The 13643-nt window shown below is 43.8% G+C and overlaps 1 protein-coding gene across 2 annotated transcripts in view; it reads left to right on the top strand.

The window, feature by feature from the left end:
* Positions 1-13643, top strand: part of tmem201 (transmembrane protein 201) — a 185878-nt gene that overhangs the window by 22991 nt on the left and 149244 nt on the right. For both annotated transcript variants that reach the window (XM_073032260.1, XM_073032259.1), the window contains exon 3: positions 425-619. In XM_073032260.1, the coding sequence (XP_072888361.1) occupies positions 425-619 (195 nt within the window). The remainder of the gene's footprint in view (positions 1-424; positions 620-13643) is intronic.

The raw sequence follows: 13643 nt of genomic DNA, 5'->3' as shown, positions 1-13643 counted from the left end.
TAATAAATAATGATTTTGTATCCTAAGAAATGTACCACATGGATGAACTGTAGGATCTTTCTGACTGAACTAAAATGTCTTTTCTCTTGTTGAATAAATTAGTTCTCTGTCCTTGAAGTTAGAATTCGCACAAAAGATCAAGATGTACATGCTGGAACCAGTCAGCTTGTTGAGATGAACTTGCCTTCAATGAAGCATCAGAATTAAATGCAGTAGAACTGTTGAGTGCCTGATGTGGGATCCAGAAGTACCTAGCATCTTGTGTATATAGCTCTCCACTCAGCTAAATAATCAGTACCTTTTTAACCTAACTTGCAATGAGCAGCTTTTGATAAACGATCCAACTAAATTCATGGTGATTTAATGCCGATTTACTAGAATTTGTCCAGTGTTCAGTGTATAACAATGTTATGTTTTCTTTCAGAATGGTGATTACAATAAGCCGATCCCTGCTCAGTATATGGAGCATTTGAACCACATGGTGACCAGCTGGGCCACTCCTTCACAAGCCTCCAAAATTCAGCAATGGCCAAATGGGCAAATTCTCTTCTGCAAAAAATGCAACAACAACCAGCCTCTGAAGATCAAGCAATTGGCTTCCTTTGTGCCCAGAGATGAAGTAAGTATTTAGTATCCAGTATCTAAATGTAATGTTGTTTAACTTACCCTTTGTAAATTTTGATTTGATTCTCATTGACTCGATTTTAAATAATGCATGTAGGGCAGCAAAATGACATTTCCTGATCACCAGCATTCAATCACACCAGTAGATTGTGAGATAATCAAAAACTTGATCATTTGTGGAAGATTTTAAATAATAAAGGAGAATAGAGGGGTTGAAAGGTTTAGGGAGAAAATTCTAGTGCTTGGCATGGTTGAAGGCAAAAATGAAGAAGCCATTATTAGAGCTAGAAGAGGTTAAAAATAGGAAGAATGAAGGCATACATTTAATTTGAAATGCTGAAAATTTTACAGTCAGGTGTTTCCTGTTGAGAATGTCTTTGGCTCAGTGAGCACTGAAGATAAGACTAAGGATGAGCTAGGAATGGGGTAGCAAGGGAACAGACCTTTCTCAACCATCAGGTCTAAGCCTGCTCATGGTTCATATCCCTTCATGTCTGCTAGATGCCTTTTAACTGTTGTTATCGTGTTTGTTTTTACCATCACCTCTGTCAACGATTTCCAGTCACCTATCATTTGTGTGTTTTATAAAAAAAAAACTTGCCTCATGTGTCTTTTAAACTCTTCTTTAACCTTAAACTTATGCCTTCTATCATTTGACATTTCCACCCTATCTGTGCCGTTTATAATTTTATATACTTCTATCAGGGCACTCCAAAGTAAAAAATCCAAGTTTGACTAACCACTTCTTTTTAAATATAGCTAATGGACACACATTCATAACTCCATCTGCACCCTGTCCAGATCCTCCACATCCTTCCTTTAGTGTGGGAACAAGAACTACACTGAAAACTCAAATGTGACCTCACCAGATTTTTATAAATCCTCAACAGACCTTCTATACTTCATACCCAATGCCCTGACTGATGTAGGCAAACGTGCCATTTGCCTCTTTTGGTCCACTTGTGTCACCATATTTGGGGAGCTATGGACTTGTAAGTATTAATGCACAGAAGGGTCTTGGGTACAAGACTCCTACCGTTTACTGCATATTTGCATTTGACCTCTCAAAAATGCATCACCTTAAACTTGTCCAGATTGAACTCCATCTGTCATTTCTCTGTTCTAAATACCAGCAGGTCTGCTACTCTACAACATATATTTTAACATGCTTCATCATTATCTATAACTTTTCTAATCTTTGTGTTATCTGCAAAATTGGACCGATATTTTCGACCAAATCATGAATGTGTGTTACAAGCACTGATCTTTGTGCAACACCACTTGTCATAGAGCTCTAGGCAGAAAAACAACCACTTACCAATAGACACCTACGCTCGGTCCGCCAGAAAAAGCAGGATCTCCCAGTGGCCAGACATTTTAATTCCACGTCCCATTCCCATTCTGATATGTCTATCCATGGTCTCCTCTATTGTCAAAATGAATCCAAACTCAGGTTGGAGGAACAACACCTTATATACCGGCTGGGTAGCCTCCAACCTGATGGCATGAACATTGACTTCTCTAACTTACGTTAATGCCCCTCCTGTCCTTCTTACCCCATCCCTGACATATTTAGTTGTTTGCCTGTTCTCCCCCCCTCTTTCTTTCTCCTGAGGCCTCCTGTCCCATGATCCTTTTTCTTCTCCAGCTCTGTATCACTTTCGCCAATCACCTTTCCAGCTCTTAGCTTCATCCCACTCCCTCCGGTCTTCTATCATTTCGCACTTCCCCCTCCCCCCCCACTACTTTCAAATCTCTTACTTTCTTTCCTTTCGGTTAGTCCTGACGAAGGGTCTTGGCCCGAAATGTCGACAGCGCTTCTCCCTATAGATGCTGCCTGGCCTGCTGTGTTCTACCAGCATTTTGTGTGTGTTGTTGTTTGAATTTCCAGCATCTGCAGATTTCCTCGTGTTTGCACTTACAAATAGCCTCTGTCTTCTATGTCCAAGCCAATTTTGGATCCCATTTATCAACTCAGCATGGATCCCATGTGATTTTAATCTTTTGGGTCAGCCTACTATGAGGGAACTTGTCAAAAGCTTTAAGGTTTACATAGACAACATCCACTACCCTATCCTCATCAGTCATTTGGATGACAACAATTATGGGACAGCAGAACAATGGTCGTTTTCTAGAACTGCATTGAAATAGGCAAGACTAGATTTGGATACACAGATTAGAGTGGGCTGAGTCAGTGTTTGAGTTTGGAATCTTATGGAGGGTGGAATAAGCTTTCTTGGTGATTGTCTGGTTGTGTGGCCTGAAGCTCAACAGAGGAAAATTAATAGTACCCAGGTTGCAATTATAATGGCAAGTATTTCTTTCTGAAGAAAATTCCTGCTTCTACATTGCCAGATATCAAGCAAGCAATATCAAAATTCAGGTAGACTGAAGAAAAATTATAAAGGCAATTTTGTTTTAAGAGTATTAGGATTTCGCAAACTTGTAGCTTTCATTTGGATTAATTTACAATTATATATGGGTTTTATCCCCTTATGTAAAAGAATTAGGGCGGCACAATAGCCTTCTACGGTATCAGTGACCCAGGTTCACTTCCCGCTGCTGTTTGTAAAGAGTTTGTACATTCTTTATGTGGCTGCGCAGGGTTTCCTCCGGGTGTTCCGGTTTCCTCTCACATTCCAAAGGTATACTGATTGGTAGGTGAATTAGTTATTGTAAATTGTCCTGTGATTAGGCTAGGATTAAATCGGGGGTTGCTGGCGGGCATTGGTCAAAGGGCCGGAAGGGCCTATTCTGCATTCTATCTCAATAAATAAATAAGTTATAATCTTTACCTTCATAATTAAATCATAATCCAAATGTTTGCTGTGATATGGCAGCATTGTTCTTTTACCAAGCATTAAAATGGGAGTTAAACTTTGGTATATCTGCAAACAACTTAACGTAGTAGGACAAATACTGTTGCTGGGAACTATATACGAATTGCTTGCATCCTTAGTATTTTGTTTTGAATGATGCATATACCGTAGATTCCGGACTACAGAGCGCACCTGATTTTTAGCCGCTGGCACTAATTTTAGAAATAAAATCATTTTTTTAAATGTAAAGGCCGCACCGGATTTTAGGCCGCACCGGATTTTCGGCCGCAGGTGTCCCACGTTGTAATATGAGATATTTACACAGAAAGATATTACACGTGAGGATTTTTTTAACTTTTAATTAAATCCATATGGTAACAAAAACAAATACATATTGCAAATGCTTTTTTTCGAACCGTGCCCGTACGCGGCTACTTTTAAATATACGTTGCGTATACTTCTTTACTGAACAACATTCCAATATCTCCTAACGACTGGTAAAAAATATATATACTGCAGCCTACCAGGAAAAGTTATTGATACCTTTAACTTAAAAGCAGAGTTCGCTCGGATCCAAAGCCGCTCGCGGAATCCGCTCCCCCCCCTCCTTTCCGTTTCATCGCAAACGGCATTTAAAAGCAGATTTCGCTCGGATCCAAAGCCGCTCCGCCGCTCGACCCCCTCCTTTCCGTTTCATCGCAAACGGCATTTTCCCACAAGACGCCGCGAAACCGGGTGTGTCGTCATAGCATCCCGCGATGTAGTACAGAAAACAAATATAGTTTAAACTAAGAGGGTAGGTAGCACAATGCTTCGAGTGTTTTCCATGTTGATGAGGGTGAGTACAAATGACTGATTTACAATAATTTAATTGTGAAAGTGCGCTTGATTTATCGTACAATTTCATTGGACCTCTGTGAACTACTCATCAATTTTATTGGTCTACTGTTACGAGGCAAAATGTTTACGAGGCGGCATGAAAAAAACCTTGCATTAGCCGCATCGGATTATTGGCCGCAAAGTTCAAAGCTGTTCAAAATGTGGGAAAAAAGTAGCGGCTTAAAATCCGGAATCTACGGTAGTTTCGAAAAAGTTCATTAATCTTTGGCTTGCAGTGACATTTACATTACAGCAGATGGTGTTGTATTGTAGGTAAGTGGTGACAGGACTGAAGTTTGGTATAGTGCGGGTGATTCCTTATGGGGGCGGTTACGTGTCCTAAAGGGGTGGTTAAGACAAACAGAAGTTGATGGGAGAGCGTTCAGGATTCTTGGGGGGCGGGGGCCTCAAGTACCCTAACTTGAGGCACAAGACCTGACTGACCATTAGTAAAGCAGACACTTCCAAAAAAAAAAGATGAGTTACTAGAACACAGGAAGGGCCATAGTTCTGCGGGAAGTGAGCACTCTTCTTTACAATGCTTCTGAAATTTAGCAATCTCATCTGATCTTACCAACTAAACGGACATTATTGGGGGTGCATAAGTTAGCAGCCAGGTGCCCAACAGTTACCCTTGACTCGCAGTACAGAACAAGGTCATGCAATTTAACAATTGGTAAGTCAACTACATCCTTACAACTTTCTCTGAGGAAAACAGGTTGCATAATGATACAGCACTGGCCGGAACTAGACAGTGAAATAAAGCCATCGTTCCATCACTGTCAACTTGCTACTGTTGTCTGCATCCAGTAGGCATTCCCAGTTTGTTAATTTTTAAATTTTAATTTAGCCCCGTTAATGATGGGTAAGTGCATATGACGTGATCTGAGTCTGAAGGCGGTGAAGCTTTGAATTCTAATCCTGCTAAGAAACAGAAACTACTGAAAGTGCATTAATACAATGTTCAATACCTGGAGTAAGGTTTTGTTCCATTCCTGTCAGATCAGCGATGTCTCGTGTTTTATATGTAATACTGTACTGTCTAGTGAAGCCACAAAACCATCAAGATTGCAGGAACACTTCTGTGGAAAGGCTTCTTATGGTATTACTTGGTTCCAGTAGATGAAAGAAGCATTTGAAAAGTGTTGCACACTCAAGTCATTTGCCAAGAAAACGAAAAATGACCTTGATAGATTCTCTTTTGTAAAAAGTTTAAAAACTATGATGAGATCAAAATGTATATTAAGGATAAAAGTATTCTGATTAAAAACATGATTTCTTGTGCAGCAGATGGAGCACCATATATGACAGGTCGTCATGCTGGTTTAGTGGCATTTATGAAAGAGAAATTCCAAACCTGTTTGCAATATATTGTCATTCACTGTCAACATCTTGTACCAAAAACCTCAGCCACAGACTTTTTTCAAGTATGACTTGTAATATCAGCTATCAACAAATTTAAAGCTCATCCATTGAATAACAGAATATTTCACCAGTTATGGCAAAATAATGAAGAGTTTGAATGCTTGCTTCTTCACACTGAAGTGCGTTGCTGTCAAAAGCTTGCTGCTTAAAACATTGATCTTTTTGACACTGGTTGAATTTTTGCTCAAAGTTGACAAGAGTTTGGTAAACAATATTAAACTGCTATGTGAAGAGGAGTCATACCTAGCCAAACTGTATGACAAAATGAACATTTTAAATATGAAACTGCAGGGTGAGAATTTCAGTTTAATCCAGGCAAAAAGTGCAGTGTCCATTTTTATTGGAAATATATAAGCAAAACACTGGGAGAAGAATGTTCTCTGTTTTCCTGCATGGAAAGTATGGTACTGTCTTTCACAGATGGTGATTTGCAAGACTACTGATTACACCTGCAGTCACAGAAGAAGGATTTTCAGAATCAATTTGAATGATCTAGAAGTTCTGGACTGGGTAATTAACCTATTTGCAAGGTGGAAGAACAGGCAAAAAAACTTAGAAGAAGAAATTATTGAAATTCAGAATGATGAAGAAGCAAAAATGTCGGCTTTTGTTGGTGTGTGACTGCACTGTCATACTAAGTTTCCTGGAGAAGAGCCAAACTGCTCTTCATTGCATTTCCATCTTCCTAACGTTGTTGAAAGAGACTGCAGTGCAGTGAAACACTTACTCACAAAAAACAGAAACTGTTTGGACGTTGTTACGCTGGGGGCTTGAGGCTTTTGCTGTCACAATTTCAACCAGATATTTCAACTCTTGCTAAAAACCATCATGCTCGAGGATCATATTGATACCAAAGCTGTTGTACAGTGGGCAGGTACTGTGTAAGCCAGATTTAAAGACAAATAAAAATTTAAAGTAGAATCATTTTACTCTTGTTAGCATATGGGGTGCCAGAAAGTATATTGTGCCCAAGGGGGTGTTGGCAAGTATGAAGGTGCTTTGGGGGGGGGGCGCTGGCAAGTATGAAAGTGCTTTGAGGGGGTGTTGGGCTAAAAAATGTTGGGATACATTGGTGCAATAGTGTTACAAGGAATGTGTAGTCAGTTTCTTTGTCAGTGTATTTAAGGTATGCTTACAGCTTTTTAATTATTTGAAGCCTACTCTGGTGTACTGATTATTGAGAAAGCAGATTGGATCGCAGTCTTTGTGGAGAGGAGTGTCATGCTTTCCTCAGATCTTGTTTTTTGATTCTAAGTATTACCAACATTTTGATGAAAGATCCTTAAACAAAAAAGCTTATTTTTTTATTGGAAAGTATCTGATTGTTTGTTACTTCAGCAGAAATGCTGGTTAAACAAAAGTACTTGTCAAATAAACTTACAATCTCATATTGGAGTGTACATATTTTTAGTTGAATCTGGATGTTCACAGAACCAGCTGTAACACAGTAAGGGTCACAATGTATTGCATAGGATTATTACCCACAGATTTGAGACCAATTTGTGTTAACAGACTGGGACAGTTACCTAAAGACTAGGTGAAACTGGTTGATTTTAAGGAGCCTCTTGGAGGAAAGGAAGGTGGGAAGCTTTGGACATTAATGATCTGGAATAATAGTTACATTTTTTGAAAGGGATCATGGTGATGCCATGAGTTGAACAAAGGTGTTGCTCTTTACAAATCATGTTCTCAATATTTTTATTTGCATCAGTCTTTGTGTAGATTTTCATAAATTCTATTGTATTTTCCCCATAAACGCCTGCAAGAAATGAATCTAAAGATAGTATGGTAACATGTATATACTTTGTACTTTGAAATTAACTGCTTGCTATTATAGGCCTACAAGCATATGAGATGTGGGGGCCATAGGGGAAGGTAATGAAAAGAACCCAGTTTTATCCAGTGAACTTGAGGATTCATTTTGCCAAGTTCAGATGGGGTATGAAGTTGATCTATTTTTCTTGCTGGAAGTGGTAGTCTGTGCTGACTTTTTTGTGGTATAACACTGTGAGTGTTTTTATAAGGACTTTTACATCAAAACATTGCTAATGTTCAGAATTTAAAGGAAAAGACTGATTTGCTGTTCTTTAGCACCATTACTTTTTAATCATCCCAAAATGTTTTAGAACTTTAAAAAGTTTTTGATAAGAACAGGCCATTTGGCCCAACAAAGCTTGCAAATTCCTATTGACATAGTCCATTGAAATAACTATCAAGTTTAAATTTGGAAGTCTCTAAGGTACTTCTCTCAGCTACATAACTAGGTAGTCTGTTCCATGTGTCCACAACTCACTGTGTAAAGAAATACTTTCTGGTGTTAGTCTGAAGTTTCCCTTTAATCAGCCTCCACCTATGACCCCATGTCCTTGATGGATTAATTTTGAAGTAGCAGCTGGTATCTACCTTACTTATAACCTTAAAGATTTTGAACACTTCTGTCATGTCTCCTTTCATTCTAAGTCTACTTAGCCTAAAAAGATTTAATTCTTTCAATCTTTCTTCATAGCTCGTCCCCTGCAAACTTGGAATGAGACTAGTCACCCTTCTCTGAATTCTCTCCAGTGCCTTCACATTCCTCACATAATATGGAGACCAAAACTGTACTCAGTATTCAAGGTGTGGCCTCACAAGTGCATTATACAGTTTAAAGAGAATGTCTCTAGACTTGAGCTTCACTAAGCACATTACATATCCCAACATTCTATTAGCCTTCCTAATTGCTTCTGTGCATTGCCTGGATGTTGATAGTGATGATTCTACATGGACTCCCAAATCCTTCTCAAACAGTACACTTTCTAAATTGACCCCCCCCCCCCCCATTGTATTTTCATATCTGATATTTCTACTTCCTACATGTAATACTTTATATTTACTTGCATTAAATTTCATCTGCTATTTATCTGCCCACATCTGGATTTTGCTTAGATCTAACTGTATTGATTCTGCTGCCTAAATGTTATCAGCCCATTTCCCTAATTTTGTGTCATCGGCAGACTTTGCTAGTTATTTGTTATGTGCCTATCCAGATCATTAATGTAAATTAAAAGCAGTGGCCCTAAAACTGATTCGTGCAGAACCCACTTTTAACATCTAGGTGTGAGAATAATCCTCTCACCGTAGCTCATTGTTTTCTGTTTTTGAGCCAATTCTTCGCCCATTCACACACCTTACCCTGAATCCTTACCGCTTGGACTATTTTTACTGTGCCTGTAGTCTGTTTTTTTTTAAATCAATTATGCTATTGTTTGCACTGTTGTAACTATATGTTGTAAATATGTGGTTTTGTGCAGGTCTTGTAGCTTTAGTTTTTGGTCTTGTTTGTCTGGTGGATTTGGAGCTCCTTTCCGGGGAATGCACTAGACGGTAGCGTGATAGTAATACGCAGCAGCCTCTCCGGACTCTGGATTGGGGATTGCCAAACGTTATGTGGATTTTCTGGTGTGGTCTGTTTTGTCATATCCTTTTGTGATATCATTCTGGGGGAACGTTGTCTCATTTTTTAACTGCATTGCATTTGTGGTTTCTAAATGACAATAAACTGAATCTGAATCTATAATTTGATTATTATCCTCACATGGGATACATTGTCAAAAGCCTTCTAAAAGTCCAAGTAAATGACAACTGGCCAATTATAAATTTTAGTTGCCTCTTCATAGAACTGCAGCGTATTAGTAAAACTTAATTTCTCCTTTGAGTCCATGCTGACTTTCTGTTTTTATGCCTGTTCTTATCAGTTGCTTTTCCATCTAATTCTTTATTAGTGTTTCCATTATCTTACCTACCATACACATTAAGCTTACTTGGTCTGTAGTTACCAGGGACAGTGTGGTCACCCTTCTTATATACCAAGACAATATTGACAGTATTGAAAAAATCTTTTGGGGTTAATCTTAGCATTATCAGCAATATCCTCAATTTGCCTTTTGGCAATCCAAATTTCCCTTTTGACTACATCTCTCAAATTTTCATAGGCCCTAAGGTTAATATAATTGCTATTTTTTCCTATATTCCTTATATTTAATTTAAGTACTTTTTAAAGCATAGCCATTGCTGTAACGTAGGATTGTTGTTGTCAATGTGCACTAAGCAACCACGTCATATTGAGAAAGTCTTTGTTGGCTAGGATTCTGGCATATCACTCCTGTTGTTCTTTGAAATACTGGTCTTTCGTTAATGTCTCGTTTGAAAGCCTAGTTGCCTGTGGCCAACGCAGAATTGAGTCCAGGGGTGAAGAAGTTGCAAATTTATGTAAATCTCATTGAAAGAATTTTTAGTGAAGAGCTTGATTTTGTGGCGGTCCACACACGCGGGACTCAAACCACCTTCGGGAGCCACGGGCAGACCTTCCAGGGACAGTCTGCCGCCCCGTGGGTCGCAGAGGCCCATGGGAGGGGAGATTTAAGGGGAGATTTTGAATCAGTAAAGGCATTCTGAGTTCAGGTCTCTCTGCCTCCGTGTGTTTCTTTCGTAGCACGTTGTGCGTGACTACATTGGTGACCCCGACGTTCCAGACGGCATCTGGAGCCGGCGACTCAGTGACCAGCCATGATTTTGAGCAACTTGTACAGTGCAGTCTCTCTGAAGCTTCCGACTTTCTGGACAACTCAGCCACATGTTTGGTTCGAGCAGGCTGAGGCCCAGTTCAATATCAGAGACATTACAGCCGACGCCACACGGTACTACTACGTGGTCAGCATGCTCCACCAGGAGACGGCAGGCCGGATCATTGACTTCCTACGCCAGCCACCAATGAAGGACAGGTACACTAAGCTTAAGGCGCTCCTGATCCGTACCTTTGGACTCCCCCGCCACGAACGGGCCGTGCAGCTCCTACACATGGACGGCCTGGGCGACAGCACGCCATCCGAGCTCATGAACAATGTGCTGGCACTCATGGACGGCCAGAAGCCATGCCTGTTATTTGAACAGTTGTTCCTCGAGCAAATGCCAGAGGACATTCACCTCCTCCTCGCGAGTGAGGATTTCAGTGACCCACGCAGGGTTGCAGCTGAAGCAGATGTCCTTTGGCAGAGCAAGCAACGTGGAGCAGCCTCCACTGGCCTAGCCACAATCGTGCGTCCCAAAGCCCAGGCCCTGCAACCAAAGCTGTCGAGACCCACCGGGGAAAAAGACGAAAGTTTGGAACAATGGTGTTTCTATCACCAAAGATAGGGCTCAGGGGCACGCCACTGCCGTCCACTATGTGCTTTTCCGGGAAACGCTGGGGCCAGCCGTTGCTAATGGCTGTGATGGCTGGCCACCGAGACAGCCTCCTGTACCTCTGGGACCGACACTCCAAGCAGTGCTTCCTGGTGGACACCGGGGCCGAAGTCAGCATACTCTTCCCCCCCCCCCCCCACCACCCCTCGAACATGGACACTCGTAACGCGGTCCCAGGCCCCGAACTCATTGCTGCAAATAGCACCAGTATTCAGATGTACGGCCTGCAAACTATCTCACTGCATTTCGGGTCCAGCCGTTTCACTTGGACTTTCACATTGGCAGCGGTATCATAGCCACTACTAGGGGCAGATTTCCTACGAGCCAACTGCTTCCTGGTCGACCTAAAAGGCCAGCGTTTGATTTATGCCAAGACGTTCCAGACTTTCCAGCTCGGAGATGCCTAGCTACCGGCCCTCCACCTGGATTCCGTGACCCTCTCGGGTAACAAATTCGCCAGGGTGTTGGCAGAATTCCTCTCCGTAGTCACCCCGCAGTTCTCCACGGCCGAGCCCAAGCATGGCGTGTAGCACCACATCCCCACGCAAGGACTGCCGCTGCACGCCCGAGCTCGCAGGCTCCCACCCAACAAGCTCCACCTCGCCAAGGAGGAGTTCTGTAAGATGGAAGAGATGGGAATCGTATGTCGCTCAGACAGCCCATGGGCATCCCTGCTGCGCATGTTGCCCAAGTCCGCAGGAGGATGGAGGCCCTGCGGAGACTACAGAAGGCTCAACAATGCCACAACCACTGACCGATACCCGGTACCCCACATCCAGGACTTCACGGCGAACCTGCCCGGAGTGACCATCTTCTCGAAAATCAACCTGGTCAAGGGATACCATCAGATTCCAGTGCACCCCGACGACGTGCCCAAGACAGCTCTCATCACCCCGTTCGGCTTGTTTGAATTCCTGAGGATGCCTTTCGGTCTCAAGAATGCAGCCCAAACTTTCCAAAGGCTCGTGGACTCGGTGGGATGCTGCCTGGATTTCGTTTTCATTTACTTGAACTATATCCTGATGGCCAGCAGTTCGCACCAAGAGCACGTGGCACATATGCACCAGCTCTGTCAACGCCTGAGCAACCACAGACTGGCAATCAATCTGGCTAAGTGCCAGTTCGGGCTGATGGAGATCAACTTCTTGGGCCACAGAGTCAACCGACATGGCGCAGTTCCCCTACTGGACAAGGTCCAGGCCATCCGCCAGTTCCCCAAGCCCAGCATGGTCAAGGGCCTGCAGGAGTTCGTAGGGATGGTCAACTTTTATCATTGGTTCATGCCGGCGGCAGCACGCATCATGAGACCCTTGTTCAGCCTGAAGGCCGGCAAGGCCAAAGAAGTGGCATGGGACGCGGAGTCCACGGAGGCGTTCGAGCAGGCCAAGGAGGCGCTGGCAAAGGTGGCCCTCCTAGTGCACCCGAGAGTCAATGTAACCATGGCACTCACAGTCGATGCTTCCGACACGGCAGTCAGCGGAGTCCTTGAGCAGCTCATCGAGGACCAGTGACGACCACTCACTTCCTTCAGCCGGCACCTATGGCCACCAGGGGTGAAGTACAGCGCTTTCAACAGAGAGTTGCTAGCGCTCTACCTGGCTGTCTGGCATTTCTGGTACTTGCTCGATGGAAGGGAGTTTACCGTGTATATGGACCACAAGCCCCTCACCTTTGCACTGGCCAAGGTTTCGGACCCATGGTCGGCTCGGCAGCAGAGGCACCTGTCCTTTATTTCAGTATTCACCACGGGCGTCCACATCGCAGGGAAGAACAACGTCGTCGCCGACACACTGTCTCGCCTTTGCCTCCACTCAGTAGGCATATTGTCCTCAGGAATAGACTACGCAGCACTGGCGGAAGCACAATGGTTGGACACCGAGATCCCGGCTTACCGCACCGCTGTTTTGGGGCTCCAGTTGGAGGACGTCTCCATCGGCCCGGCAGCGGATTGACTCCTGTGCGACATGTCTACCGGCAAACCCTGACCCGTGGTACCAGCAGCATGGAGGTGCCGGGTGTTCGACACGCTGCACGACCTGGCCCACCCTTCCATCCGGGTGTCCATCAAGCTGGTAGCGGACAGATTCGTCTGGCACGGTTTGCGCAAACAGGTCAGACACTGGGCCAGGACCTGCGTACACTGCCAGACTGCCAAAGTCCAGCAGCACATGAAGGCTCCCCTCCAGCAGTTCCAGCCGATGCACAGGAGGTTCCAACACGTCCATGTGGACGTTGTTGGACCCCTTCCAGTCTCCCGGGGCGCCAGGTATACCTTTACCATGGTAGACAGGTTCACCAGATGGCCGGAAGCCGTATCGCTTGCAGACACGTCCACTGAGTCCTGCACCAGGACGCTCATTGCAAACTGGATCGCCAGGTTCGTCCTCCCAACGGACATCACCTCTGACAGAGGGGTGCAGTTCACGTCTGGTTTGTGGACAGCACTGGTGCAGCTCCTGGGCACCCAGCTGCATCACACCACAGCGTACCATCCCCAGTCCAACGGTTTGGTAGAGCGATTCTACCGGCATCTCAAGTCGGTCCTGATGGCACGCCTCAGGGGCCCCAACTGGACAGATGAGCTTCCCTGGGTCCTACTGGGCATCCACACAGCCCCCAAGGAGGACCTGGACACCTGCGCGGAATTGGTCTACGGCGCCCCCCCCCCCCCCCCCC

Source organism: Hemitrygon akajei, chromosome 29, assembly GCF_048418815.1.
Source record: "Hemitrygon akajei chromosome 29, sHemAka1.3, whole genome shotgun sequence".
NCBI lineage: Eukaryota > Metazoa > Chordata > Chondrichthyes > Myliobatiformes > Dasyatidae > Hemitrygon > Hemitrygon akajei.
Note: the sequence above shows the minus strand (reverse complement) of the source record. Positions and strands in the feature narration are given on the sequence as shown.